At 42.0% G+C, this 24622-nt stretch overlaps 1 protein-coding gene across 1 annotated transcript; it reads left to right on the top strand.

Moving 5' to 3' along the window:
- The first annotated feature begins 713 nt into the window (after window positions 1-713).
- LOC143501320 (asialoglycoprotein receptor 1-like) lies at window positions 714-21281 on the top strand. The gene is made up of 9 exons (XM_076994984.1): window positions 714-841; window positions 2308-2409; window positions 2852-2968; window positions 3266-3370; window positions 13709-13780; window positions 14008-14079; window positions 16138-16289; window positions 20328-20437; window positions 20626-21281. Exons 2-9 carry the CDS (start codon window positions 2316-2318, stop codon window positions 20780-20782), a joined length of 879 nt encoding a protein of 292 aa, XP_076851099.1. The 5' UTR covers window positions 714-841; window positions 2308-2315; the 3' UTR covers window positions 20783-21281.
- The last annotated feature ends 3341 nt before the right edge of the window (window positions 21282-24622 follow it).

The raw sequence follows: 24622 nt of genomic DNA, 5'->3' as shown, positions 1-24622 counted from the left end.
CAGGTATGCTATGCTGATATGGCTAATATTTATGCATGGCTATTGCTTTGAATAATACACATTATAAACTGAAATATACAGCAGCTTTTCAATAATTCACTGAAGAGTCTGTCATGTGAACAGTTTAGTGTAAAATTATGTGTGGAAGATGATTTACCCAGGCTAAAACAAACAGTAAAGGAGCACAGTGCATCTTTTTCTGTGTATGCTTGTCACACACACACACACACACACACACACACACACACACACACCCCTTCATCATCAAAGCAGTTTCTTACCTGAAATAATCAGCATTTATTCAGGACATTTTAGATACATTAATTCTTACGATAGGGTTAAGGGTAAAGTTATGGTTAACAGTCAATCAGTTAGTGGTCTTATCTGGAGACTCAAATAAAATAAACACATGACATAGCCTAAGCTTAAAGTTACACACATAACCACCTGTGCACACATCACCTAGGATATTGTTCTTTTTAAGATGCATCATGTGAATATCCAAATGTCAAGTGCAAATGTTTCTGTATGTGAGTGTGTGTGAGTTTGAAAGACAGAGATACCACAGTATTATTTTTTTATTGTATCATAAGTATACGCTTAAGTATTCTGTGTGCACCTGGACCTGTTTGGGACTAGAGCCGATCGTCCAAAAGTCTTTCTCCTCTTTTGGATACTTGGTCAAGGTTAAAGTCCAAATATGAGCGTCTCCAAAATACACACTGCATGTATGTACACACATTGGACACACATGCACAAATTACACACACACAGTTTGTCCTAGCTAACCCTAACTGATATTCTCCACAAGCCTTTTGGAGAACATATACTGAGAGCTGTGGTGAGTGTTTTTAATGGGAGTTGTGTAGTGTGGGTAATTGAGAATTGTAGTGTGTGAGTTAGAGTTATGTAGCGAGGGTTATTGGTGTTGTGTAATGTGAGTTAGAGTTGTGTAGAGAGGGTTACTGGGTGTTGTGTAATGTGAGTTAGAGTTGTGTAGAGAGGGTTATTGGGTGTTGTGTAATGTGAGTTAGAGTTGTGTAGAGAGGGTTATTGGGTGTTGTGTAATGTGAGTTAGAGTTGTGTAGAGAGGGTTATTGGGTGTTGTGTAATGTGAGTTAGAGTTGTGTAGAGAGGGTTATTGGGTGTTGTGTAATGTGAGTTAGAGTTGTGTAGAGAGGGTTATTAGGTGTTGTGTAATGTGAGTTAGAGTTGTGTAGAGAGGGTTATTGGGTGTTGTGTAATGTGAGTTAGAGTTGTGTAAAGAGGGTTATTGGGTGTTGTGTAATGTGAGTTAGAGTTGTGTAGAGAGGGTTATTGGGTGTTGTGTAATGTGAGTTAGAGTTGTGTAGAGAGGGTTATTGGGTGTTGTGTAATGTGAGTTAGAGTTGTGTAGAGAGGGTTATTGGGTGTTGTGTAATGTGAGTTAGAGTTGTGTAGAGAGGGTTATTGGGTGTTGTGTAATGTGAGTTAGAGTTGTGTAGAGAGGGTTATTGGGTGTTGTGTAATGTGAGTTAGAGTTGTGTAGAGAGGGTTATTGGTGTTGTGTAATGTGAGTTAGAGTTGTGTAGAGAGGGTTATTGGGTGTTGTGTAATGTGAGTTAGAGTTGTGTAGAGAGGGTTATTAGGTGTTGTGTAATGTGAGTTAGAGTTGTGTAGAGAGGGTTATTGGGTGTTGTGTAATGTGAGTTAGAGTTGTGTAGAGAGGGTTATTAGGTGTTGTGTAATGTGAGTTAGAGTTGTGTAGAGAGGGTTATTGGGTGTTGTGTAATGTGTGCTATTGTAATGATCATTGTGAGTTATTCACAGTGGTTCTACTTACTGGTCCTGCATGTGTCCCATTGTTTAGCCATTTATAAAGTTCCTTAAAAATTGAAAAACAGACTTTATTTAGTTTTGTTGTTCATGTGCATGTCTGGTGTGTGACTGGCTGCTGTGTGTGTGTGTGTGTGTGTGTCTGGTGTGTGGCTGGCTGCTGTGTGTGTGTGTGTGTGTCTGGTGTGTGGCTGGCTGTTGTGTGTGTGGGTGTGTGTGTGTCTGTTGTGTGTGGCTGTTGTGTGTATGTGTGGTGTGTTGTTGGCTGTTGTGTGTGGCTGGCTGTTGGTGTTTGTTGTGTGTGGCCAGCTGGGTGTTGGTGTGGGGCTTTCCATGTGTGTGTGGCTGTGTCCATGTGTGTGTGTGGCTGTGTCCATGTGTGTGTGTGCCTAGATGTCTGTCTGTGTAGGTGTGTCTGTGTGTGGGTGTGTTGTGTGCATTTTCCTGGTTCTTATTATGAAAAATTTTGGGGTGTGTGTGTGTGTGTTGTAGTACATATTATGAAGGATACTGGTAATTCCACCACCGACAGAAATGACCATGATGACTTTGACCACACTGATACTAGAGAGGACGGAGCCTTCTGGAGTAAAGGTGCGTATGATATTAATATAAACAACTATTACTTTTTTCCTCACTGTATTTTATTCTGGTGTGTAAATGTAATTAAGGTAATTTTTATTGGCCTTAATTAATGAAAAACTCATAAATCAAGACTCACAAAACAAATCTGATTTTAAATGCAAAATGCTTGTCATCTCAGCTTTTCAGTGTTGAATCTTTAAATTTAATCTAAGTGGTCATCCATTACCAAACATTTGTTAGTTTGAATATTAACTTGCCGTTATTAAAGTATCTTCAAATATCAAAACACACACTGCATTTTACTGTAAATTCATTTTAATTATTATTATGGTTATAATTATTATAACTGAACACTGGTTTGTGATCATAAATGATTCACCAACCGATGGTTTCTCACATAGTAAAACCTTCCAAAGTGAACCATGACCAAATTCCTGCATCTGTGTACTAGAGACAATTTACAGGTTAACAACAGCCCCCTCTGGTGGTCAGTCTCGATGGTGTGTGTGTATTTTTAGTGTAGCATCCATTTTGCTACTGGCCCTCATCCTCTCCATATCTTTGACCAGTGAGTAATGTGCGCGCGCACACACACACACACACACACACACACACACACACACACACACACACTCTTCCACACTGTGTGTTATTGTTATAGAGGTGCAGGTGGACACACACACACACACACATCCTTACTGTGTGTTAATGTTATAGAGGTGCAGGTGGACACACACACGCGCACACACTCATTCATACTGTGTGTTATTATTATAGAGGTGCAGGTGGACACACACACAAACACACCCACACACACACGCACACACGCACACACACTCATCCATACTGTGTGTTATTATTATAGAGGTGCAGGTGGACAGCAAGTTCTCTACAGTACAAGTGGAAATGAGCAACTTGACTCTGTCCCTACAGTCTCTGACCTCCAAAATACAGCAGCTGGAGAATCAAGGTCTCTCTCACACACACACTCACCTCACCAGTGTTGGGAAATAACGGCGTTAGGCAACGGCGTCATTTTGTTAGTAACGGGATAATATAATTAGTTACTTTTCCTGTCGTTACAACGTTGTTGATGTTACTGGTCATTAAAAGCGGTGCGTTACTATATATTGATATACTAACAGAGGGTTTTCCATCCACCGAGTTTTTGCGCATTTTGAAAATGCGCATGAAAAAAGCTGGATGGAAAAAGACCAAAATTCGAAAAAAGCCCCAAATATCGCAAAAAGATTTTTACGCTAGGAGGTGGAAAAGTTAGACTATCGCATCGCCAAAATTAAAAAAAACTGGATGGAAAAGGGTTTTTCGCATAAACAATGACGTATCATGCCTCAAATCATGTGGTTCTGTACATGATCGCGATGTAAAGATGGCAAATGCATTCAAAAACAGTTCTGGAGAGAGCAAAAATTGAATTTAACTTCTCCATGTATAGAAAAGAAAAAGAAAAAAATGTTTCAAAACCTCAACATGCAAAAATGCGTAACTGCCAGATGGACGTAAAACCACTATTGTTTTGGCGTCCTCTCACATGATCTAAAGTTTATTCACATAACTGTAATGAATGGAAACAAGGCTTAATTCGCATTTTTTTCTGCCGAAACTTGGAAATTGTGCATTATTTTTTCGTAAGGTTTGGATGGAAACCTGGCTAGTAATGCGAGCGGACCGTTGCCCAGGATAGTGAGGAGTAACAGATCTCGATAGGTCACAGTTCTCGGTGTAACACCTGTTTAACTTAACAAGTCAGTAAACGATTGGCTAAGGCAGCGTTATGGTAGCCAATCAGAGCCAGTGATTTTACACGCGTGCCGAAGCACTCCAGTGACACACACGACACAAACGGAGAAGAGGTAGAAATGGCGAGGAAAATTAGCATTTTCAAGGTGGCGATATAAACATTATTTAAGAAAATACTTGTTCCTGAATATCTACCAGACTGGGTGTTTGATTTATTTAATTAAGAATAGAGGTTTTATTGTTAAGTTTACTTCTGTTGTGAACAAACCAGTTGTCTCAGGTTGAGAATTTAATTTAATTTGATAGATGTAAATGCACTTTATATAGTGTAACTGTTTTCTTTTGCTTTTTTTTCAAAGATTTGGGATTTTAAAGGATTTTTGTGACGCGGGAGGCGGCTGACAGACGAGACACGAGTCCGCTGCAATTTCTCCTTGTCACTTTTATTACAACAACAAGTATTGCGCAATAGCGCACGTAGAACATCGAACTAGACACGTAACGTGTAAACATTAGACAACGACAAGCACAGGACACTGCGCGAGCGCACATTAAATAGACAAACCACATTAGCCCCACGTGATCACGAGACGATTCACAGGTGAGACTTGTTAATCACACGACAAAACCCTAACCACGTATATCCACTGATGCAGACAAAGCACGTGGACAACGTTGACACATGCCTAAAAGGGAGGGGCCGGGGTCCTCAACGTGACAATTTTATTCTGCACTGGTCTGTTGATGTGCAATAAATATCAAAAGTCAAACACCTTTCTGATCTACTCATTTCAACTGACTGTGAAAACTGCTTTTTCAAAAAATCCTTATTCATTGGCATATAACTTTTTTTTACGGTGATGCAAATAGTTACTTTACCTGGTAACAAGTTACTTTTATTATAGAGTAATTCAGTTACTAACTCAGTTACTTTTTTGAACAAGTAGTGAGTAACTATAACTAATTACTTTTTTAAAGTAACGTTCCCAACACTGCACCTCACACACTATATATATATGGCATGGCGAACGTAACACTCATGACGGAGTGTTTTTTCAATAGCCCTGAAATAAATGCTCTGGTTTAAAATTAATTCTCCCGTCAAAATAAAAAAATATTTTTAACAATTTATTCTGGGTCCGGACAGGACTGCATTTGGGTCCGTATCCGGACCGCGGTCCGCCTGTTAGTGACCTCTGACCTAGTCTATACAAAATGTTTTATGTCTTGTATTTTATTGTATATTATATTATTTCATATATTCAGTTAAAATTAAAACATCTTTGATATTCTTAGATACAATCAATAAATACTGTGAACATGTAACATTATGTGAAAATCTAAGTCACAGGTGTCAAACTCAAGGCTTGTGGGCCAAATGTGGCCCAGCACGTCATTTTATGTGGCCCGCGAGAGCTTAAAAACCTAACTGTCCAAAATACATGCAGTGACCAAAAACTACATTTCCCACAATTACAGCATCTCAACACTGCAGTGTTTCCACATCGATGCAATTTCCCCAATAAGTGTAATCAGGGCCGGAGTGGGCCCCTCTTTCAGCCAGAGCTAGCGAACTAGTAACGTATTGAATCATATATGTGGATCTGAGGTAAATAAACTGGATATTTTTTTTCGGTGTGAGATATCGGAAGTGTGGCGTGAGAGCGTGTGAAAATGGTCAAATGCGTGTGTCTCACGCTCAATGCGTGAGAGTTGGCAACCCTGTTATGATGCGGTGGCGGTTGTGAAAAAGAACAGTATATGTCTGCATATTGAGACCAAACACGGAACTAAGTATGCCAAAATTAGGCATCAACAAAAACAACAAATTGTCAAAGAATTAAAAGGCAAACTGCGATCGCAACAGAATGTGTTCGCGAAAGCCACAACCACAAACATGCGGCAGTACAATCTAGCTTTGTTTTGACTGAAGACATCGCCCTCGCTTCAGTCTTTTTCAGAGGGAGCGTTTCTGAAGCACAAAATTTTTACTATAAGCATAAAGCTATAAGCTATTTTCAGTTATTTGACATTTCAAGTTTTGAACAAAGTAAATGTGATATATTTTATGTTATTTTTCTCTATATAGTTGGATAGCTTGATCATTGATTGATGGAGTAATGTGGGTTTCATAACCCAACATAAATACCTTTAATTTGTTATGATAACAGAGCAAAAGGCAAACTTTTTTTTACATCTATGCAAATATATATATATAACTTAAATAAGAAATACACTGAGTTATTTAACATTTTAAATATTTAAGGAGAAGTTATGCTGATGTGGCCCGCAATGAAATTGAGTTTGACACCCCTGGTCTAAATGAATGTCTTTGGAATGAGGATGGTTGTGGACTGTTTTTTTTCACAATTATTATTTTTTTTTATGAGTGTTACCAACATTTTGAATTTTAGTCTGTTGCACTTATTTGAAACAACTTCTCCAGCCGCGCCATTGCGGACGGCGCGAGGCCGTCGAGGCATAATAAATCAGATACACACAGTTAGTGCAAATAAACATAATATATACCGATAACATAAAACACTTAATAAGCACACAAGAGATCAAAGCAGCATAGGCTAACAATATACATAAACAACCGAATTAAAGACTCTAACAATAAATCCCAGATGACAAGGAATATTAACTGAATGTAATAAACACAGACTACATCTGCCGACTGAGGAGATACACACTAGACTAGAAAGACTGAGATTTCAGAAACAACTAACTGTTAAGACAAACACAAGGGAGTTTAAACAGTCTGGGAAATAGACATGACTAAACACTACAGTGAAATTCTAGACTGGAATGACAACCTCGACAGTGAAGATACTCAGACAACAGGACCATGGAGAGATAGGTACTCGTTTTGGGGCAGAGAGCTTCAACATAACAGGGTTTAGTGGCGTGGTAACAAGAGAGCACCTGAGGGTTACACAAACAGACCTACAACGAAGAAATGAATACACAGGGAATAAAACTCAAACTCATTACACAGACAAACCTGAAACAGCTGATATGACTAATACTGGGCGGGGAATAAAACAGAGGGTGTGACGATGGAAACCAAACAAAGAAGAGACTAAGTAAATAACAGGACAACACAGGGGAGGAGGGCCGAGTCAGACGTGACAAGGAGTAGAAAACATCTGCTCACACAGGACAGAGGAAATTCAGCAGAGACTCAACCAGCATCTGCTGGATCCTGGAAGCTTGATGGTTGAAAATGAAGTAAAAGATTTATCCTGCAGAACATAATATTAATAGAAAACTAAGAGTCGATTTGAAATTCTTTTGGATTCAGATCAAGTGGAAGCTCTGAAAGGAACCAGATGAAACCAGATGATTATTTTCCAATGTAAGATAAAAATCGGGGCAGTCATGGTCCTGTTGTAGGGAACTGGTCATTTGACTGGAGGTTCGTGGGGTCAATTCCCAGGCCTGAGGCCATGACAGATGTGCTTCCTAATAAACACAGTTTGGCTCGTTAGTGTCATTTCGAAACAGTTCCTGTATCAGTCATGTGACTTGCTGAAAGCGATACACGCACCGACGTGGAGTTGGCTCTAGGAGTTCTTTGGAGAATTCTTTACTTCTCTCACCATCCTCCTCACTGCGTGGTGGCAAGATACACTTGCATCTGCTTTCAGGCTTGTTTGTCAGAGTTCCAGATGTTTTTAACTTTCTGATGATTGTGGCTATTTTATAGTTACGGGTTTATATTGTTACCGGTGCCAATAATTGTGGAACAGGTCATTTTATGGGAAATAATTATTTCTTAGTCAAGATTTTCTCTTTATTTTTTATTTTTTCACTCAAGTTGAAAGTTGCTTTTTTTTCAAAGTAAGATTATGCAATAAAATTATTCTACAATAAAAAAAACAATTTTTTAAGTTTAAATTGTATTAATTTATTAATCAGGCTGTGACGATGGGGTCGTGGTGAAGGATGAGACACGAATCCCTCTTGTGGCGACAGACGTCACTTTTATTTTAAACAGATATTGCGCAATAGCGCACGATAAACACTCACACAATCAGCAACAACGACGAGCACAGGACACTGCGCGAGCGCACATTAAATAGACAAACCACATTAGCCCCACGTGATCACGAGATGATTCACAGGTGAGACTTATTAATCACACAACAAAACCCTAACCACGTATATACATGGACGCAGACAAAGCACGTGGACAACGTTTACACACGCCCAAAAGGGAGGGGCTGGGGTCCTCAACGTGACAGACGCCCCCTCCAAGGGCACTACCCGTCCCGGGGTGCCAACAGGACCGAGTGCCCCGAACCCACGACGATGGGCGGATCCGACGCGCTCAGTCCTGCGTCTGGGAGGTGACCGCCCTTGGTGAAGCGTCCGCCACGGACCGCCTAGAACACCCTCCCTGGGAAGAGGAAACCTGGGAAAAGACGGGAGACACATTAAATGGAACGTTCACAAACACACACACAGGCACGTTTACACAAAGTGGCACGAGAGGGAAAAATGGGTTAGGCACACAAACGGGGAGACTAACGAACACTGGTACACAAAAACATGAAACAGGGACCCAGCTACGCGCCAGGAGGAGAGCTAGGAGGGGAGAGAGATCGGGAGCTGCAGGCGCTGCTGCAGGGGATGTTCCTCCTCCAGCCTTTGCTGCGGACCCTCCGCTGGGTGCAGCGCGGCTGGCGGACGCGCCCGGTGCAGCGCGGCTGTCGTACGCGCCCTGTGCAGCGCGGCTGTCGTACGCGCCCTGTGGGCCGCAAGGGAGCTCCTCCTCTGTGTCCATCTCCTCCTCTGTGCCCCGGCTCCACTCCATGGACTGCTCCGGGCTGCCACCCCGGGAGCAGTCCATTGCACTTTCGCCGGAGCGGTCGGAGGATGGACACTTTACCGAACCCCCTTTCCTAGTCCCGGCTGCTCTCTCAGAGGGAAGCGGACTCTCCTCCTCTCCCTCCGAATCGGAGCCTTCCTCCTCCTCCCCGTCTTCCTCTACGGTGGGAGAGAGACCCACGGGCGGAGGAAGGTAGTCCTCCTCCTCAGACTCCTCCTCCTCCTCGCCGTAGTCCTCGGGAACCGCGTCGCATACCGAGGGGGGGTAGGCCTCCTCCTCGCCCACGTAGTCAACGGTGGAGGCGTCGTCATCCGAAGAGGGGTAGGCTTCCTCCTCCTCGCCACCGTAGTCAATGGTGGAGGCGTCGTCATCCGAAGAGGGGTAGGCTTCCTCCTCCTCACCACCGTAGTCTATGGTGGAGGCCTCGCCTACCGAAGGGGAATACGCCTCCTCTTTTTCCTGCTCCTCCCCCTCAGAATCCTCCTCCCCGAATTCCACCTCCGGGGTGGACGCGATTACGCCTACCTGCAGCGGCGAGGTGGCGCGAGAAGGAGCAAGGTGTCGCTCCCTCCATATACGCACCACCCCCTCGCGGAGCATCTCCGCCAGCTCGGGGTCCTTTCGCTCGAGCCCCCGGGCTGTGGCCAGTTGGTAGGCACACACCGGGTCCTTCTCCAGCTCCTCGACCGACGGTGTGGCCTCTTGGCACGGGGGGGTGTCCTCCTCCCGCTTTCTCTGTGCCAGAGTCGACGTAGAGCCGCGGCGCGAGGGGGAGGACGAAGCGTGGTGATGTCGCTTACTTGGGCGCTTTGCCTTCTTCTGCCGGGTGGCGTAGCCAGGCATGATCTTGGTGTCTCAGGACGGCTCGTCGTTCTGTGACGATGGGGTCGTGGTGAAGGATGAGACACGAATCCCTCTTGTGGCGACAGACGTCACTTTTATTTTAAACAGATATTGCGCAATAGCGCACGATAAACACTCACACAATCAGCACAACGTGCAGACATAGACAACGACGAGCACAGGACACTGCGCGAGCGCACATTAAATAGACAAACCACATTAGCCCCACGTGATCACGAGACGATTCACAGGTGAGACTTATTAATCACACAACAAAACCCTAACCACGTATATACACGGACGCAGACAAAGCACGTGGACAACGTTTACACACGCCCAAAAGGGAGGGGCCGGGGTCCTCAACGTGACACAGGCTTTTAACACATTTTAACTAGGGGTGCTGAATACACATGTACACAAGGTTTCTAGTGAGTAATAAATGCAGTCAAGCTCACGTTTCCAGATAAACAGGACAAACAATATCTGGGAGTAGGCTGCTGTGTTCAGCTAGTGGTTAGGGTAAACTGGATCAGGTCAGGGTTAGGGTTAGGGTATGTTCAAATTCAAAAATGCCAAATGAAAATCAATAATGCTGTGCTGAATTTACCTGGAAGAACAGTCAGTCTCCCAACAGTCAGGATTATGGTTGGGGGTTAGGGTAGGGTTAGGGTTGGGGTTTAGGGTAGGATTACGGTTGGTTTATATATTGGTTTAATCCTAAATTCAGGTCAGTGTAAAATGGAATACAGTGTCTAATCGCAGTTATGGTCCACAAACATACATTAGCATGAACTCTATATCACAAAAAATAATTCTTTGTACCTGAGTATTAATAATAACTGAGTAATTTAGGTGAAGATACTTTTAGGTATATATTTATCCCCATACTTCCTCTTTTGTGTTTAAATTACAAGCAAATCATATCACTCCGCAATTCACATATGTTCAGTATAAATAATGTAAATGTGTGGTTAACTTAATAGTGCAAAAAGGAAATGGATACAGACAACTACCTTACCAAGATTTTCATACAGATTGTAACGCAGGGCATACAGATTACATACAGATCTGCTAGAAATTGAAGGGGAACGTGAACCCAAATGCCGTATGAAACAAAGAGTAAAATAAACTTATCACTAAAGCCGTGTGAGTGATTAAATGCAACAGAGAAACCAATCTGCATGCACATAAACAAACACACACACACACACAAGCAAGCAAAACAAAACTTAAAGGGGCGCGGAAACACTCAACGCGTAAAAAGAAAACACGATCGTAGCGCTCGGGGAAAAATCCAACAGAAAACAACGTGGAATACTCAACACGTGAAAAACGAAACTCAACCATCTAGACACGGGAGGAAAATAACAAACGCAACAGAAAGAACGCGAAAAAAATACAACGCGTGAAAACGAAACTAAGGACGTCAGGGAAAGACTGACAGCAGGCAAAAACGCCGCGACAAAACAAAACACTTCCCAAAAATAAAAGATAAACTGATAGGAAGTAAAAAGCTGGAGGAAAACTTGAGGGAGGCCAGTAAGCGGCGCAGGAGATAACACTCGAATAAGTAACAGTAAAAAAGGCAGTGAAGAGAGAGTGAGAGAATGAGAGACCGAGAGACCAGAGAAAAGGCTGAGAACGCAACAGGACGAGACCAAAACGAATCAGCAATGATCAGTTTCCCAAAGCTTCCTTAAGAAGCCTTCAGACAGCTGAAATGGATCATTGCTGATTACGTCCCGCAAGTCTAGGATTGGGTGCCTCTTGTGGAGGTAGAAGGTGTGGCATCCGAGCCAGCCCTGACACAGATGATACAAATAATCCAAAATGTAGGCTATAAGAGCAGCTAACAGTGAAGGCTGAAGGCTGATTGACCATGGCATGCCCATTTGTAGAGAATCCAGTAGATGAGGGAGCGTGTATAGTGCACAGAGCATTCATGCTACTAGCTCCAAGGTCATTCCAGGACAGGACAGACCCACTGGGCTTTCCAGATGACTACTTATTTGTTCAGAAGACACAGTATTATATATCTTTGTAAATTACTGGGGCCATATATTGAGAAGACCACTAGACGTAGTAAAGCTTTTACCAAACCCTAAACGGTCTGTATCGCTTTGCGCTTCTTTGCCAGTGGCGCATTTCTATACAGCGTTGGGGATGCAGAACATCTTAGTAAGGCAACAGTCTGCCGCGAAATTCGATAGGTTTGTCTTGCGCTTAAGCGCTTCCTTAATATATTCATTAAATTCCACAATGATGGGGCATCTGCTGTTTTGCTCTAAAGCAAGGTCTTCTGCAGGAGTGAGGGCTGCTACAGGAGGCCCACCACCAGTAGCAGCAGTAGCAGTTTTCTTTCTGGTTGCTAAAATATTGTATACAGTTGTTTAAAATGGTGTTTTACCTTTTCCTGCACATTAGACTAATCAACTGTACTTACCATTCTGGAGTATATTTTTATATTTCACCTTGACCTGCTGCCACGTTCTCTTCACCCCGCTCATGTTACTTCTAAATCAGGAAATGATTAATTAACATTATTAATTTACTATAACACTTAAAATGCCAATGAATGGAATAAATTATATGCTCATGCATTTAATCTGTCTGCAATATTCTGCCAGACAGCTTCTCTGACTTTATGAAAACAGGACGTGTTGCCTTTCTTCGTAATAATGTATTTATATTAGGGATGCACCGAAAATTCGGCCACCGAAAATTTTCGGCCGAAATGGCTTAAATTTGCATTTTCGGTTTTCGGCCGAAATACTTTCATCACCGAAACAACACGGCCGAAACAATGTGCTGTGATGACGCAAGCAAAAATCGCCACCTGCACGTGTTTATTTGGATAGTTTTTCAGTGATGGCGCCGAGGCAAAGGACATTACACCAAAAATTATGGAACTCGTGGCCTTAGACGATCAGCCGTTCTCTGTCGTAGGGATTTCGTAGGCTAATAGAGCACATTGAGCCCCGTTATGTTTTGCCGAGCAGACGACATTTCTCAGAAGTGTGTTTACCTGAGCTGTTTAATGTTGTTGCAACTCACGTCACGTTTTTATGAGAGAATTTATATTTATCTTTCAGGCCAGTCAGTTATAATTAAATTTAACTCGTATAAAATACATATATTTATCCTCTCAGATAAAAACGGTCTGCAAGCGAATTTAATTTAATTAGTGGTCGGCCGTTGTCAGCGGTATCGCCGTTAACGGCCCACCACTAATTTTATTTTATAATATGCATTACTGTAATGTCAGTGCTAAATAAATATTTACAAATCAAATTTTGTAGTTGATTTATTCTTTGAATAGCAATGCCTTGATTTTAGTGAGGTTAGCCATAAATCCAATGTTACTAATAACTGGCATAATGTATTTCGGTGTTTCGGTTTTCGGCTTTCGGCCTTGGTTTCCTCATTTTCGGTTTTCGGTTTCGGCTAAGAATTTTCATTTCGGTGCATCCCTAATTTATATTCATCATACAGACGTATGAGTAGCTCATGTTCAGCAGAAGAAGAAAAAAAGCTGCTCGTTCTTTCAGCTCTTTCGACATTTTCTTGCTTTTATTAATGAATATCGATTAGTGAGGCTGTGTAAATACTGTGTGCACGCGCATGATCGCCGATTACAAAAGCCTGGCTTGAATTAGCGGGAACAGGTTGCGTCTGGATTTCGTTAGTGGAACGGAACTAGACGGAAGTGAACTGTTTGGCTAACTCAAGCAAGGCTTACTCTAGTAAGTGCCGCTTTCATGAGCTTGCTTTGTGGAATAGCCCCCTGAACACACATAAATAATAAATACATACGTAAACCTGTTCTGCTTGTGTGTACACATTGATAAAATAACATACATTTTTTAGGTCAGAAAGCTGTCCAGAATTTCATGCGGCTGTCGATGGGCCTGAGCATGCTTAGAGCAGACAATCATGACCGTAGGTGTCCTCTCAGATTTTGTCCAGTGACACCTTTGGTCATTGGTTTTTTCAGTAGGCCGATTTGATTTAAGAATGTAAACATACATTTGGCATTTCTAATGAACTATTCTAAATATTTTAGCATAACGGTTTGGTACGTATGTGTATGTATATGTTTATCCTGTATATGATTATCCTGTATATATTTATAATGTATATGTTTATCCTGTATATGTTTACACTAGTGTCTACTAAAGTGACTTACTTACGGGACATTGCTGCTCAGCTCAAATGTAGTTTCATCGGACTCATGAACAGTAAGTGAAAAAATACGCCTGCTGTGTCTGACCTAGGGTTAGGGTTAAACTCTAAACATTTAAAATAGGGTTAGGGTTTCAATAACAATAATTTGTTCATGTGAGTATACACTCCTAAACTGGTAGTGAACTAAAACTAATACTAACAGCTGAAACCAGAGTCCTGCACGGGTCCGTTTTTTGAGACCCGCACCCACCCATACCCGCAGAGTACAGCACCCACCCACCCGCGAACCCGTAGCTATTTCAAAGTTAAATCCGTACCCGCCCGGACCCATTAATATTCTACCCGTTACCCACCCGTGCCCGTGAAAAATCACACAAATCAAAAGTATTCCTATAGAGCACTTTATTTTTCAATGCGCCTCTGAAAAAACGTCAGTACAACACAAAATAAAATCTAATGTTGCTGTGCAGGAACAATATTCCTGTCTAAAAGTAGCAACTGGTAAAACACAAGAAAATGTATATAGCCAACCGGTGCCATAACACAATGCAAAACGAGAGGGAACAAATGCCAGTATAACAACTAAATAAAATCTCATATGTTCACAGTGGTAGTAGTTTCCCATCTGCTGTGGCGGGAGCAGCACGCTAAGTTCTCTCTCCTCATTTTTCCTTGTTCTAGCACGGCCACCCATTTAGCTTTGTAACCACCAAGCAAGCTACAAATGCCCGGTACTGCGTTATAACCAGCCTCTGCTCATGTTTCCGCTGGAAAAGAACCGAAGTTTGGGTATTACCCCAGAACGGGTGAAGAGTAAAGTTCAGCCCGCTCTGGCCAACGGAGCTACGGTATAAGTAATTATCTGACGGTATACACTATTATACACTATCGGTATAGTGTATTATCTGACCTTAAGAAGCTCCCCCTGAGCTTCGCCAGCACGATCGGGAGGCTGTAATCAGGCAAAAGGTAACACTATGTTCATTACGTAGCAAATAAAAGCCTAATAAAAACGACCACTTATTAACGAGCTACCCGTGCTACCCACCCGTATTTAACTTACCGTATTTAACTTACCCGTATTTAACTTATTATGCATACCCACCCGTAAAATTGCGGTATGTGTAAAACCCACCCGTTTCAGCATCTATTTGCCCGGACCCGCGGGTACCCGACCCGGTGCAGGACTCTAGCTGAAACACCTTTAAATTCTAGCATGGCAGTCAAAGGATTTAGGTAAAAGTCATTCATGTTAGCACATATTAACTAAATTACCAACCCTATGAATAAAGCCCTTAATTATTCACCCGTATTAATGCCCCTGATTAATAGAGCTAGCCTGGGGTTAAGGGTGGGGTTAGAGCTTTTTTTGATTAGCCTTTAAGCACCACATCAGCATTCTCACTTTGTGTGTGTGTGTGCATGTGTGTGGTGCGTGTTTCCTGTGTGTGTGCATGTGTGTGGTGCGTGTGTTTCCTGTGTGTGTGTGCATGTGTGTGGTGCGTGTGTTTCGTGTGTGTGTGCATGTGTGTGGTGCGTGTGTTTCCTGTGTGTGTGTGCATGTGTGTGGTGCGTGTGTTTCCTGTGTGTGTGTGCATGTGTGTGGTGCGTGTGTTTCGTGTGTGTGTGAGCATGTGTGTGGTGCGTGTTTCCTGTGTGTGTGTGCATGTGTGTGGTGCGTGTGTTTCGTGTGTGTGTGTGTGCATGTGTGTGGTGCGTGTGTTTCGTGTGTGTGTGTGCATGTGTGTGGTGCGTGTGTTTCGTGTGTGTGTGTGTGCATGTGTGTGGTGCGTGTGTTTCGTGTGTGTGTGTGCATGTGTGTGGTGCGTGTGTTTCCTGTGTGTGTGTGCATGTGTGTGGTGCGTGTGTTTCCTGTGTGTGTGTGTGCATGTGTGTGGTGCGTGTGTTTCCTGTGTGTGTGTGCATGTGTGTGGTGCATGTGTTTCCTGTGTTTTGTGTGCATGTGTGTGGTGTGTGTGTTTCGTGTGTGTGTGCATGTGTGTGGTGCGTGTGTTTCGTGTGTGTGTGCATGTGTGTGGTGCGTGTGGTGCATGTGTTTTGTGTGCATGTGTGTGGTATGTGCACTTCATGTGGTGTGTATGTGTGTGTAGATACACAGGATCAATGTTGTCCACTACAGTGGACACTCTACTCTTCCTACTGCTATTATTTCTCGGATTATGGTGTGTCCTGGCACCGAGCTCGAGATGAGTGTGAAAACATGAAGGGTCAGCTGCTCGTGTTGAAGAGCTCAGAGGAGAAGGTCAGTGTTTACGAAGGAGGCAAAGCAGCTGAACACTGGTCAGCAGTCAGGACCAGTTTGTATATTTTGGCAAAATGGATAAAAATGTCTATATCAGAAGTATTTATTCAGTGAGCACTATATAAGCACCTGTGAAACTGCATATTATTAAAGAAACAAAGACAAACCATATTATCCATACTAAGTATGATGCTGATAAATTAGTTCAGATTCACATCACCTCTATATTAGAATACTGTTTTGCCCTAATTGAAGAAAGAATAATTCAAATCTGTGACTCATGTAGAGGAACACAGGAGTTGAAGTCAGTCAAATTTATTTATATAGCACTTTGTTGTCACAAAGCAGCTTTAAAATCGTATGGGTCCAGATCCCTAATGAGCAAGCCAAAGGCGACAGTGTCAAGGAAAAACTCCCTAGATGGTGGGGATTAGGAAGAAACCTCGGGAGGACCAAGACTCAAAAGGGAACCCATCCTCCATTGGGTAGCCCGTTAGCACAAGTTCGTGGTGTGCAGGACGTTTCTACAGATAAAGTTAAGGTCCTTGTTCCCCGACCAAGTACTCACAGTCCCTTCGGTGCAGATGGTGGGCCTCAGGTAGGAGCTAGCATCAGCACGTCCTCTTGTGGCAATGGCACATCCAACCCCAGCATCAGTACATCCAACAGCAAGCCAGACCATCTCCTAGGAGCTTGTAGGTGCATCCATGCAATCGTCTTGTGTAGAAGCATGCAAAAAGATAGACAATACAGACTGAGTGTGTGGACATCAATTTAAACCACCATTGATTTAACACCCACTCTTGAACCTAGAGTGGGTGGCGGACGTAATATTTGTTAGTGGGGGGGGGGGACACGTAACGTAATTTTTTTAAAAATTTAACTATTATTATATCGCGATCTGTGGTTGGCACCAGAGCGAACTAGTAACTTTTTAGTCTAAGACGCTCAATGCGTGACAGTTGCAGGTATAGCAACTTGGCTAAAATATGTGCGAGGGCGTTTGGTAGCGCATATCCAGTGTGTTTAACAAAGCCATGAAGCCGGGCTTGTTCACTATATTAACGGACATCATGTCTTTCACTATGAACTCCGTTACTGCCCGAGTTATTTCAGCGTGCCGCTTCGAATTACATCCATAAGGACTTACACTTTCAAACAGTTCGGTCAGTGAACCCTGTTGGCTGGTACTTGGCATATTTGAAGATGCAGCACTGGTCGTTGGCATTTTAGCCTTGCAAATATCATACAAGGCTTTGTGGTGTTTTTTAAATGCTGAAGAAGGTTTGTAGTGTTACCTCGCGTCGTAGCGACAGTAGCAAGGCACGTTTTGCACAGTACCTGACGTTGAGCAGCATCTTTTTAAAAGCCAAATTAATACCACACAACTGATGTGCTGCCCCTCTTTGGTATTAGACTTTCAGTTGTGTCAGCTTCTGTCGAGCCTGAAGCCATTGTGCAACAAGTTAAAGTGCGCTGTGTTAACTTCACTTCTCCACCTCCCTGCCTCCTGCTCGGGTTTGCTCCGTTCGTTCTCGGCTCCGCTCGCTGTCAAGTCACGTGACCAGTTTAAATTGCAGCCTGTGTGATTAGAGAATCGCATTTTAAAATATCGTGATATTATCGCAAATGCAATTAATCGTTCAGCCCTAGCAGCTAGTAAGGGAAACTGTGCCCTCCAGTACTGTAGTGTATTATCTGACCTTAAGATGGTTTGCTCTGCAAGTTAACTCTGCACATGGGAAAACTACTGATGAGGTGCTCACAGACTCTGTCTCACTCTCTCAAGGTCTCATCAAAGACACTGCCAAGGCTGCTGCTTGCTGTGGATTGACGTGATGCCTTTTTCACAGGCTCTGTCTCTGACAATTCACTGGTGGTCCTTCTTAACTCCACCTTTTCCACCTCTTGAATGTGGCAATGCAGTAGAGTGGCTTAGTCTCAATCTGGCAGAAGCGTTTATCCACAGACTCTGGAAGAGTGCGTCTCATTGTCTTAATTCCCTGGTCAGTGCTTTGCTCTCTCGAGAACACGCTTAAGGACTTCACATTAGTCGCAGTCTCAGCGCTCACCACCCTCGTCAGTTCTTCAAAGGGAGATAAAACCTCAACCATCTTCTCCATTAGTGTCCACTGGTTCACCGTCAGTGTAGCTGGAAGGTTGTGGTCAGCTGCATAGACACTAAGATGGTGCCTTTGCTAAGAGGCTCTGCATCATGTAGTGGGTGCTGTTACATCTATCTTGAACATCCTGTTGTAGGCGCCTGCGTGGCATTTTCATATCAACCTGTACATCCTGCAGCAGGGTTGCCAACTTTTGAAGATCGCTTGGAGTGAGATTTGAACCTGGAGGAGGTGACGAGTGTAAATTGTTGATTGTTTAAAACTTAAAACGTAAGTTTTAAATATTTTTATTATTAAAATATTAAAATATTTTTAATATTTCTTGCATTGTCATGCAAAATAACACAAAACCGTTGCTTTTCTATCTCCCAAGTGTTCAACATTTCCTCGACTGCTTGTTTTACATGTTCCAGTGTATGAGATCCATGAAACTGATCATGCAATACCGCATACTTTAAGTCGAAAGCGGAGTCAATCCAGTGTGCAGTGAGGCTAAGAAATGAAATCTGTGAAACATCACAGCTCCAAATGTCTGTGCTAAAGCCAATAGCAGTCACATCTGATAAGACCTCGCAGGTGGTCCCTAACCCTAACCCTAACCCAGGTGGTCCCTAACCCTTTTGTAAAGCTCCGGCAGGGCCGTTTCTGAAATGTAGTGTCGCCACAGCAGATCATATCATGGTTCCAAAAGCTCTAAAAGACGAAGAAAACCTGTATTCTCTACCACAGTGATCGGCTGATCATTACATTGTTAAATGTTTATTTTGTAGGTGCTGTATTTGTAGTACTAAATGCAGATGTGCTAGGGTTAGGGTTTCACTACCCCCCCGTGAAACACTCGTATTGCAGACATTACACCTCGCTGTTGGACTCATATTGTTTTCTAATTAGAAATAACTCCACACAACAGACATTATTATCACATTCTGATACACTCTCTGCTCTCATTTTATGACTACTTTGTCTACAACAAAGATCGGGCTTAGGTTTATGTTCAGAAAAGCTGATACGGATCAGTTCAAAAATACTGTGATTGGCCCAATTCTGATCTTTGAGATCAGATTGGGACATCCCTACTTAAAATAGTTTAATTTTAGTGCAGTCAAATCTGTTTACCACAGTAATGTTTTAGTGCTCCTTTGGTACAATTATTGTAAAATAATACATCAATCTTAACATATTCTAAATGCAGATAAGTGAATAATTTAGTAATCTTTTTTTCCTACTGTCAGGGTCCAACCCTTGGCTCCACCCTCTGGCCGTGTCTGAACGTATTTTTGAATATGTATGGTCATTTACATGTTTGTCTGTGTTATCCGTATCACCCTTGCCTCATTGACATTATGCATTACACTTGTTGCTTGTTGTCATTTGTGTATATAAGTGTGTGTTCTGTCTTGTTGCCATTTGCATATTTAAGTGTGTGTGGTGCCTCTGTTCGGGGTTAGTTGTTAAATTAGGTGGTATTACGTTTCACTTTCATTGTTTTCTGTCTAGTGTTTAAATTACACAATGCTCTGCAATCTGCTCACGCCTCTATCTCTATGTCCTGACCCCCCCCCCCCCCCCCCGTGTGTGTGTATATTATATATATATAATGTATATGTATGTATATGTGTGTGTGTGCGTGTGCGTGCGCGTGTATATGTGTGTGTGTGTGTGTGTGTGTATGTGTGTGTATATGTGTGTTTGTGTGTATGTGTATGTATATGTGTGTGTGTGTGTGTATGTGTATGTATGTGTGTGTGTGTGTGAATGTGTGTGTATATGTGTGTGTGTGTGTATGTGTGTGTATGTGTGTGTGTGTGTGTGTATGTATATGTGTGTGTGTGTGTGTGTATGTGTATGTATGTGTGTGTGTGTGTGTGTGTGTGTGTGTGTGTGTGTGTGTGTGTGTGTGTGTGTGTGTGTGTAGGAGTTTGTGATTAGCCGTACCTCTCCCTACTTCTACTGGCTGGGCCTGACTGATGAGAGGACAGGAGAGTGGGAGTGGCTAGATGGAACGGCCTACGTGATGGTGCGGAGGTGAGTGTGTGTGTGTGTGTACACGTGTGTGAGGGACAGAGACACAGACAAAAAGAAGTGAGTCATGTTAGTTTACATGTTGGAAACTGACCTGCGTTTTGTGTGTGTATGTGTGTTTGTGTATGTGTGTGTGTGTGTGTGTGTGTGTGTGTGTGTGTGTGTGTGTGTGTGTGTGTGTGTGTGTGCAGTGAGTGGATGCCTGGCCAGCCTGATAACTGGGAGTCTCATGGTTTGGGTGGAGGAGAGGACTGTGCTCACTTCCACAGAGACGGCAGATACAACGATGACCACTGCTCTCGCGACTATCGCTTTGTCTGCAAAGCACATGCAGTCACACATGTCTGATCTGTGAACACATCTGTAATGCATACATTGTTAAATCTCATAGTTTACAGTTTGTAATTAATTTATAAGGTTGCTAACAATATATGTCGGCATTTTGCGACCAAACACGGAGCTAAGTATGCCAAAATTAGCCATCAAGAAAAACGACGAATTGTCAAAGAATTAAAAAGCAAACTGTGATCGCAACAAAATGTGTTCACAACCACAAACGAAACGGCAGTAAAAACTGCTTTGTTGTGGCTAAAGAAATCGCCGCGCTTCAGTCTTTTTCAGAGGGGGCATTTTTGAAGCACAATCGTTATTTTCACAGTAATTTGATATTTCAAGTTTTGAACAAAGTAAATGTGATATATTTGATAAATTTTTCTTTATTCACTTGGATAGTTTGATTGTTGATTGATGGAGTAATGTGGGTTTCATAACCTAACAAATTTAAAGGATTTATGTTATAAACAGCAACAAGCAAACATTTCTTTACATTTACGCAAATATATCTGTAATATTTGTAACTTGAATAAGTAATAAATTCAGAGTTATTTAACATTATGGAGTAGGTACATTTATAAGTTATGCTGATGTGGCCCGCGGTGAAAATGAGTTTGACACCCCTGCGTTAAAGGGTATACAAATCTGCAGCATAGGGTTAACCTGTAGTTTGTATCCTGGTTACATGCTTCTACAAAGACAATTCCATAAAAGCTACTAGGAGATGGTCTGTCTTGTACCAATGTGGATGGATGTGCCGATACCACCAGCAGACGGGGCGGTGCGACTCCTACCTGAGGTCCAACACTAGACATCAGAACTATAGAACTACACCAGAACTATAAATATGGACTTTTACTTTACTTTACCCATAAAATAATAAAAGACAGTACACACCCAGGGCACCACTTATTCAAACTGCTGCCATCAGGTAGACGGTTCAGGCAACTTAAAGTAAGGACAAATAGACTAAGGGACAGTTTTTACAACAGGGCTATCGCTCTGTTAAACTCTTAAAACATTTATTTGGGCACTGTGCAATATATAAATTCAACCCAATTAAAGATGTTCACTTTACTGGGAAATGTACAACTTAATTCACATTAAGCGTTTTGCTTTTTTTTTTTGGTTCCGACTATTCTATTTTCTATTTTGTTTTCTTAAATCCATTTTATTATATCAGTGTATATAGCATATTTGTACCATGATGGAGGCTGGATCCTATTTTCGTTGAACAAGTGTACACGTACATTGTGCAATGACATTAAAGTATTCGTATTCGTATACTTGCGGGCCGCTCATTGGAGGATGGGTTCCCTTTTGAGTCTTGGTCCTCCCAAGGTTTCTTCCTAATCCCCACCATCATAGGGAGTTTTTCTTTGCCACTGTCACCTTTGGCTTGCTCATTAGGGATCTGGACCCATATGATTGTAAAGCTGCTTTGTGACATGTGTAGGGTTGCAACGGTATGAGATTTTCACGGTATGATAACCGTCTCAGAAAATACCGCGGTATCACGGTTATCACGGTATCACAGTTAGTTTGTATATTATTAAAAGATACCTTTAAAGAAATTACAAGTTTTTTTTTGTTCAATTAACTATTTATTGTAGAAACCTGCAACTATTGTATACAAAATGTCTCCTTTAAAAAAAATAAGCTGTAAACATGTTTATATAAATACTGCAAAATTAGAGAAACGTACTGAAATCATGGATTTCAGTACAATTATTTAAGTTTAAATAATTTAATATCTGATAAACTCAGCCTGGGTCAGTGTCTGATCAACAACTGTTGTAAACATCCGTTGTACTGCCAAGTTAGAATATAACCGGATACTGCAGAAAGAGAGGATTTATTTCTGACATGACCCTCACAATAGAGATTTCTATTTTAAGGCTTTCACACCGAGTCTGGTTTTAACATGAAAAACAGGCACGTTAGAATTTGAAAATGAATGCATGTAAATTAATGGCGTCTTTCACATCCAGTGAAAGCAAGGACCATAAAAAGCTAGGTTTATTCTTTTCACTAGTGACCATAGCACGCGACTCCGCACAGTTCTTTTGTATTACGTTAACAAATACGCCAAATGGAGCCTCTTGTAATTCCAGGACGAAACATGAGAGAACGTGAAGACGTTAAGATTGGGTGTTTTGAAAATAAACAACCATTAAATAATGTGATGAAAAAGCGAATTATTTCGAGTATATGTATAAATATTTAACTTAATTCAGTTTAAGGTGCTGGGAAATATTGAAACGGACCTTTAAAGTTACGTACAAGTGCTTTAATTCCACCTTGTAAAGGTGTATGAACCCTGCAAATATGACTTTGTTCATTGCGGTGAGGCGCGGCGCGCGCAGTTACAAAATTCGAGAGGTGCACGACCTCGCGAATCGACAGCGCGTGAGACCCTCGTGCACGGGCGGAGCCACCGCGATTATGTCATTTTCGCCACTGACTTTAGTTTAGCTTTTTTTTTGTTAAAAAATATGTTAAGTCTGATACACTTTCTGCCATTCTCACCGCTGTGTGCTGAGTAGCTGAACCGGAGCGGAGTTGCGCATGCGCGGGTCAGTTTCTCCGCTGGCTTGCTTTTTACCGGTAATAAACAAACGCACACGGTATGATAACCGTGCATTTTAATACCGTGGTATACCGTGAAACCGGTTACCGCTGCAACCCTAGACATGTGTTGTAAAAAGCGCTATATAAATAAATTAGACTTTGACCATCATGTCCCAAACTGCGACGTACACCCTAGTGACTCCGATGCTTGTACGGTACCCAGATTATAAATGTAATATGCAATTATAAATAGTGTATATAGTATTTATCAGGCAGAACAGGACATCAATATTTTATTATGCTCAAGAAGCAAAGTAAATATTTTGTTTGTTAAATCTGTTTGATAAACTGAATAATATTCCATAACTGGTTAACAAATGTATAATTTTGTGTAAGTGGATATAATGACTTGCTGAGATGTTCTGCTTTGATGTGTGGCTGTGAATTGTGTGTAGTGTTTGGACAAAATGAGCCGTTTTTAAAACTGTGCTCGAAAAATCGTAAAAAAGTGTACAGTTCAGAAAAACCCTAGACATTTCATTAAAAAAAAACTAAGAAAACATCAGACACATAAGCCAGTTTTCATTTAATTAATAATTATGAAATAGTAAAACAGGCCAAACATCAGCTATAATAAAACCAAACACAGAAGCTGAAATACTCATAAATAAACTCACTTAAACACCTGTAATATGGGATGAACTCTTATTTTGAAGTAAAACTCAAAGAAACTCATGCAAAGGGCTATAAATAATCAAGCAAAAAATAACCAACCAACCAAACGAACCCTTATGAGGGGACATCCCCAAACAAAGTGTAATCATGCATCTCTGTGTGCACCAGAGGTTTATACCAACACGCATTTGGGGAGGAACAAGAATATTGTATTATCATCTCAAGCATATTTATTCAGTTCATTTAAATATATATCCTCCACAGATCTGCATACTGTACAATATTTACAGGTTAATGCATAATAGTGCATAATAGTGCATAATAGTGCTCCTAGCAGAGCAGAACACACACATGCACTAAACTCCGCAGTGCCAGACTGAACACAAGCTAGGGCAGACGCAGGTCATCTCCATGACAACCTACACGGAGAGACAACCAGCAGTTCATCTCCACTACAACCAGCAGAACCAGCAAAAGAACCGAAAGCAACTTGGCGGGAGCTGGGGAGGTAACCCGGGGTTACGCTGGCGAGGATCGGTGTGGCTCTGACTACACTCAGTACAAAAGACTTGAAGGCACAAGTTAAACACACCACATCATTCTGTCTGA

This window comes from Brachyhypopomus gauderio, unplaced genomic scaffold, assembly GCF_052324685.1.
Source record: "Brachyhypopomus gauderio isolate BG-103 unplaced genomic scaffold, BGAUD_0.2 sc171, whole genome shotgun sequence".
Lineage (NCBI taxonomy): Eukaryota > Metazoa > Chordata > Actinopteri > Gymnotiformes > Hypopomidae > Brachyhypopomus > Brachyhypopomus gauderio.
The sequence above is the reverse complement of the archived record's forward strand: the minus strand, read 5'-3'. Positions and strand labels throughout refer to the sequence as shown.